This window comes from Pterocles gutturalis, unplaced genomic scaffold, assembly GCF_000699245.1.
Source record: "Pterocles gutturalis isolate BGI_N339 unplaced genomic scaffold, ASM69924v1 scaffold10119, whole genome shotgun sequence".
In the NCBI taxonomy this organism is placed as follows: domain Eukaryota; kingdom Metazoa; phylum Chordata; class Aves; order Pterocliformes; family Pteroclidae; genus Pterocles; species Pterocles gutturalis.
Genome location: NW_010128199.1, coordinates 1 through 7,107, shown reverse-complemented (window position 1 = coordinate 7,107; position 7,107 = coordinate 1). Strand labels below are relative to the sequence as shown.

General features: G+C 37.7%; 1 protein-coding gene across 1 annotated transcript; it reads left to right on the top strand.

Moving 5' to 3' along the window:
• Positions 1-1,163: 1,163 nt before the first annotated feature.
• LOC104466176 (nuclear protein MDM1-like) lies at positions 1,164-6,746 on the top strand (the record flags this gene model as incomplete). The annotated part of the gene is made up of 6 exons (XM_010079520.1): positions 1,164-1,202; positions 1,573-1,748; positions 3,142-3,420; positions 5,128-5,276; positions 5,397-5,527; positions 6,488-6,746. Coding segments are annotated over 6 exons (1,033 nt in total), but the record flags the coding sequence as incomplete, so codon positions are not given.
• Positions 6,747-7,107: the final 361 nt, after the last annotated feature.

Genomic DNA, 7,107 nt, shown 5'->3' with positions numbered 1-7,107 from the left:
TTTGTACTTCTTCACAATTCACTGGAGACGTAGTATTCTTCCTCCCCCTGGAGTGTCCTGATGCTCTGCATTTATATTCTTTCTGTTGTGGCTATCATAATTGATTTTTCATTCTGCTACTTAAAGTGAATAATCCAGTAGATCACTTGCACCTCAAACTTTAAACTCTCCTCTTAAAATGACAAGTATATATATTTTAATGGGCTATTCTTTGGAAGTTTAGTGGGTCAAATTGTGGTACAATAGCTGGTGTGGTCTAAGAGGATTTCCATCTGCTGCATACGGTTACTTTTAGTGGGCTTAGCGGAATTTGTCCCACTTAACTCTGTTCCTTTCAGGAAGAACGATGCGAAGTCTAGCATGAAAGAAGAATAAATAAGAAAAGCTACGAAAATGTGCTAGAGGAAGTGTCAGTATTACCTTCCTGGTCTTTGACAAAATACTTATTTCCTGTGAACCATTTTTTTTAGTGAGCCAGAATTCACGCAACAGTATCTCGAAGTTATTTTTGATCATTTAATCATAGAAGTTTTGTTGTTGCCTTTTCTTCCTGCTCTATAATTGTGTTTGGCTGAAGGACACAAGACGGTGTGGGTGCTGAAATAGTTTTAACCATAAAAACGATAGTGTAAATTCAGCAGTATAGTGTCTAAAGAGAGGGCTTATCACTTTTTTGAGCCTAAACCCGACATCTCATTCTTAACAGTTACTGATAGCCTAGAAGGAATGATTTTGGTATTATGTCTTACATACAATGGCATCAGGAGTTCTGTAATCATCAGCTCCTCACTGAGATAAGATTAACGTAGCTAGAGACAATTGCAGTGGTCACAGCATACAAGCTCAGTGTTACACATGCACATAGATCTATTGACCTGAAATAACCATAAATCACTGTGTACTGAGTGTATTTTTGAGTGTTAAGGCTTAGCCATCTAAATTAATTTCCTCAAGGTTAGCAAAAACTGGTGAAATACTAGTGATGATGTATTTGTTTTACAGCTTTTTACTGAATCTCAGGGAGGCAGCATAGAGCTATGTTGACAGGTTTTCAGTATTTAATTTCTTACTTAGACTGAAATAAAGTTACAAGGGTGATAATAACAATAAGTGTTGTGAGAAAAATAAGAAATTTAAAAATTATTCTGTATTCCTCTCCTTAGGCATCTCAAAACACCCTAAATTCCATGTGGTATATGGAGGTTGGTTGCATCTAAGTTCCTGTTTCAATATTTTTAGCACTATATCTGAGCACTGATGGAAAAACTAGAATCTAGCACTAAACTTATTGATAGTTGTTGCATAACTTTTTGTGCCATTGAATGAATAATTGTCAGTTTTGCTTTGGCTACATGGTTCAAACATGCTTACTAAATATACACTTTTGTTATTTTTGCTTTCTTTTCATTGCATTTACTGCAGCATGCGATGTTTGTGCTGTGGGTGGCCCTATATTATGAATTAGTTGCCTTTCTCCATTAGCTGCCATTAGCTAATGCAAATACACTATAATATTGTATCTAATTAGTGAACTTTAAACAGACATGCAACTTATGAAACCTTGATGTGCAGGTGAGAGAACTTCGAGAAAGAGCAAAGGCTTACAGGCAACGAGTAGAGGGAACACACTTCTCCCGAAATCATCTCAATCAGATCCTGTCTGATAATAACAGTCTTTGGGATGTGTCTTCCAATTCCAGTTTGGAAGAAGGCATCAGCAACAACATCAAAGCACTAGATCTTGCTGGGTAAGGTCGTCATTCCTTCCTGTTACTCTGTAGCTTCGAAACACAGCAAATTGCTGAATATAGGCTTAGCATAGTTGTGAGGTCTGTGTTCAAGATGCGATTGGACAGGGTGCTAGATAATCTCATCTAGGTGCCCTTTTCGCAAGAAATGTTGGACAAGATCTTTCAAAGACCCTTCCAGCCTAGGCTGTTCCATGATTCTGTTATATGTAAATTCTCTAGAACAGATGAGGGCGTTTACTTTTTCAAAGATCCATCAGTTGATCTGTGCTCAAATTGAAAATGAGGCACAGTCCAGTCTTCTGAAAGAAGAGAAAGTTACTCCTTTATAATTCTCCACAAATGCATATTTAGTGTGGCAACCTTAGTCTCATTGAGTCTGGAGTAATTTTGCACTGAGTCATACTGAAGTAATATTCTTTTTTCCACTGGAGTGATATGAATTATGTTTTGCCTACTCAGATGTTGTCAGTGTTCGTCAGGATTAATGAATCTTGTGGTTGAGTCTTAGACATTGTTTAGTTCTGAGATGAAAACTTAGAAACTGGAATGGTGTACATACATTTTCTCCTTTCTTTGAAGGTCATCAGAATTGGCAGATATTAAATCCCTTGCTAGCAGAGTTCAGAATTATTATTTTAGTAAAATTACAGGCAGCTATTGCTGAAGCAAGGAGGAAAAAAAAATGCCATTTGTGTCTTCTCTGAGATTTGATATTTAGAAACAGTGCCTTGGGTACCTCTGTCTGCAGTCCTCTTAGACTGCTGTATGTGCACTAGTGTGTGTGGGAGAGGTCTACCATTTGCATCACTGTAGCTCTAATAAGGGTTGGGGGATGACAAAAGAATATTTATTACACTTTAACGTGTGATATTAAGCATGGTGTAAATTTTTTTGGTTTACTAGTTTGATTTTTACCTGTGAAATACAGATTCTCTTACTGATCTAATTTCTGTGCAGTGGGCTAATTTGCACTGATTTCTGTGAGCAGTTGAGAGTTTAAGACTTTGAAAAGTTGTGCCTAACGAGGAGTCTTCTAAACTGCTTGACGTTCAAAATTGTGCCCTCAGACAGTCTCTCTTCATGGATCTACTTATTTTTTGAGCACTTCTGATAACTGAACTTGTTATTTAAATTGGAAATAGAGCACTAGTTTTACATTCAATTTTTGTAAATAGTAATCCAGAAAGAGAATCTAGTTTGAAAATGTATTGGGCTTAAACATCAGTTAAAACTAAAGTGGAATTTTGACCTTCATCATGTCAACTGTAGCACTTTTTAGTGTCTGAACTGTACTTTTGGCAAAGGACTGAACTGGATGAATGTGTTCTACATAGATATGTGTGTATCCCGCAAATCAGTGGTATGAAACACTGCTTTGTTTGTTACCTAGCATTTCTGAAAAGGAGATGGCACTGAGCCCCAAAATGCTGCAGCAACCTGACTCCAGAGAACAGCCACACCAGGACAGCACTGAGAAGAAAGACATATCAAGTGCTTTAACTGTTCCAGTCAAAAGGCGTTTAGTTTGGGGTGAGCAAGAAGGTACTGAAGAAAGGGAGAACTGCCAGTCAGTAGAAGAGGAAGAAAAACAAGATGAACAGGCTTCAGTCATGGCTCAGCAGTTAAAAGAAAACAATAAAGATGCCAATGAAGATAAGAAAATTGAAGGGTAAAACTGAACATTTTTGTGGTGTATATATATGAATTTTTCCTCTGCCATCTCAGAAATATGTAGATTAACTAATTTTTTTAAAAAATCAGATTTACTTAAGAGAGTATAAGTTGGTGTGACACTGTTTTTTTTTTAACAGTTTAATAAGGAATTAGAAAGTGCAAGACATTGAGCTGGTTGATGGAAAAGGATCTATCACCAAGAATACTAGATTTCTAACTTGCAAGACAGAAGTTTGTAGAAGCATGAACAATTCTAACATTTTTTTCTAAAACTTTAAAATTTGCAGTGTAGGCCTCTCAGAATAGACTGTTCATTATACAGCAGCTGAATGTAGTGAAAATTAAAGTTTACAATTTGCTTCAAATGTACAGTGTAGGATTGATAGGACTGAAAGGATAGAATACATGCTAAACTTGTGCTTATGCATCTGTTTTCCTTAAAAAAATTCCTGGGCAGAGATAAAAGACTTGTGAGAAAAAAATAGCTAGCAACCCGTAATCACTGATGATTATGTTACTGAGCATAGGTGGGGAAAAGGTGTTTAGAAATAATGAGAGATCAATTCAGTATGTGTATTGTACATAGAGCATAGAGCTGTATTTGACAGTTGAAAGATGCAAATTATATCTAGTTACAGAAGCCTCTGGCTTTTTACTGTATAAGTTTTGAATATCTTTTTTGGTAGAATAATATTTTATTTTGATAGATATTGAAATCTGAATTACTTTGGCCCTTGTTACCATACCATTTTGTATTCCTCATTGGGTTTTATCTTTGGTATTGCAGCATGAATCTAAGGTAAGGAATTGCAGTTGTCTCCTTTAGGGATAATATCCTATATGCAAAACCCAGACAAAGAAAGGTTGAGATGCTAGACTCAAATAGAAATTAAATGCAGGCTTTCAAAACTATCATCCTGAAAACCTTCTTAAGTTTCTGTCTAATTCTTGAGATTATGTAGGTTGTAGATGTGTCTCTGACATTGAAGATTTTCTGTCATTCTGCAGCGTGACTGTATGTGTGCTGAGATCTGCTCTGGATTTGTCCATGCAGAACAGCTTAATGTTTGCCTGTTAGCTAAGCCTGCTTGAGAGCTAGAGAGGAGGCATTCTTTGCCTAGATGACCATTCAGCGTGTGTGGATAGGATCAGGTTCCTTGCACAGTCTGGGTATGCCACCTCCTTTTGAAAGGCATCTGGAGGAAGAAGGCAGAAGTGGTAGTGCTGATTTATTTAATAACCTGGGGGCTAGTGTAGTTACGTAAATGTGGAATACTTGGTTTCAGTTCCACCACATTGACTGAAAAGAGTCAAACCCACATTCCCACCTCTAACGTGGCAACCAGGTTCAAAGTTTTTCTGGGTCAGTACTCTTTACAGCCCTCCTGTTGAATCTCTGCTGCAGTGCAACGATACATTCAAGGTTTATTGGGATACAGGGAGCCTGAATTTGCAGCTTGAGACTGTTTATGTATTTTATCCAGTTACATAAAAAAAAATAAAATACAGAAACTGGGGCTCTGGGGATAGAATCCAGGACTCCCCATTGCAAGCAGATATTTTTGCTACAGGCTGTTGGTGTTTTATGGCCCTAACTGTCTTGCCTTATGCTTCATTGTAGTAATGTATTAGAAACAAAAAGCTTGAGTGCCAGACTCTTGAGTCCTTAGCTAATCCTTTAATCACTTCTCATTTTTTGCAGTGAGAATGCCTTAGTATTGAATTCTTCTGCATCTGTGTCAGATTCTTCTTCTGTATCCTCGAGGGCAGGTGGCAGGCTTCCTACTCCGAAGCTGAGAGTGCTTGGTGGAGCTCAGAGGACTCATCATGATCTCACTACCCCAGCTGTTGGTAAAAACTTTTAAATGCAAAACAGTATTTCAAGAACTAAAGAAAAAAAAGACATGTATGAATTAATTTAGTAGGTTATTTAAGGTGATAAAGCATTTTTCATCTTCTCCACTACAACAGGAGGTGCGGTTCTAGTGTCTCCTCCTAAATTCAAGTCTTCATCTTCACAGCAGAGAACACAAGGTTTAGGAATGGACCCTTCTTCAGCTAATCAAGGTGCAAGAGAAGCTTCAAAAAGAAGGTCCTTCAGGGTGAGCCAGAAAAGAGGCTTGTCGTTCTGCATTTTAGGAATGTGCTTTTTAAGCAATTGTGGATAAAAATTATTTTTCTTGTGTTGTTATTTACTATTCTAAGATTTTCAGCATCTGTGACTAAAAAAGGCTGATGTCTGAATAAACCTTTTTTTTGGAGTATCAAACAAAGTAGTTGAGACTACTGGAGTGAGACTGGATGAGGTGCATTTTGACTTTTTCTGCTAAATGCACAGGATTTTTTTTTGTTTTGTTTTGTTTTTAAAAGCTGCTGTTAGGAGCTGTTGATTTCCTCGCCATTAATGTTACTGTAGCTTGCCACTGACGTAGGGCACAGCTCCAGTTTCCTTGACTTGAAAGAAGTTTAAGGAGAGGTTGGGTGCCTGTGCACAAGACAGGTAAATGTGCCATGTTAGTTTCATTCTCCCTTTCCTTTACTTTTGTGCTTCTTTTACTTTGCAGCTTGCACAGTCACTAGAAGAAAAATAGAAAAATTTAGGAGTTTAACTGTCCTCCTCTCAAAATTGTGGTTTTTTTTTTTTTGTCAAGATAGGCTTAGTCTGGGTTCTACAAAGACAGCTAGCCTTTCACTATATGCGTCCTCTGTAATAGAAGCACTTACATGAGGGGTTGATTGTGGCAGTTTAAAGTCAAAGATCAGTTTTTTGCTGTGAAGAATAAAAGCTTTTGGTTTGACCTGACTAGATTACTTTTAGACCATGTTAAACACTTGTTATTAGGAATATATTTTCTTTAAGCTGTCTCACAAGCTTGAAATACTTCTTCTCCCAGTACCCTCATGAGAAGTGTAACAGTGTAAAGCTAATGCTTGCTGCATATGTGAAGATCTGTACTGGAAGGCTGTATATAAGATGTTGGGGTTTTGTGTTTTTTTTTTTTTTTTTTCTTATTTTTTTTTTGTGTGTGTCTTTTTTTTTTTTTTTTCCTGCTGTGTTTTAGCCTGATGTGGAAGTGCAAGCTGTTTCACTCCTTACCTCTCCACCTGCTGGGCTGGGAACTTTGGATCCTCTGCCGCTCAGGCAGGATCAGCAGCCTCCTAACAGTGTTTCTGATGAGCAAGTTCCTGTTGCTTCAGCCCATCAAGAGCATTTCTCTACACCTCCTGTTTTGAAGTCAGCCAAAAGCTCCTCTATGCCTTGCTGGAGTCCCTCTCGGCGTATTCAAGGGACTCTGAAGGATCCAGAATTCCAGCATAATGGTGGGTTTTGTATTTTAACTGGCTGTGTTAGAGTGCTGCAGGATGGAAATGGCTACTGTGCAGTGTTCAGGCCAAGAGAACGCTGAACTTGCTGCTTTACAGACTCTACAAAGAATGTGTTGTTTGTAAACAAGAGCTTGTCTGCTATATGTTTAGTCTGACTGAGGAAATATGCACAACTCTCCACCTTAGTTTCAGATACCACTAATTTAATTGTATTCTAGTGGTCTGTTGTCTAATTTTGCCTTATTAATTCCAGTAAGTACTTACTCATTAGAAGAATAATTTGGTTTAGCGTAAACCATTGTAATTTTTAATCTTTAGGCTACAAATCACCAGTGGTGTACCCCAGGGGTCGGTT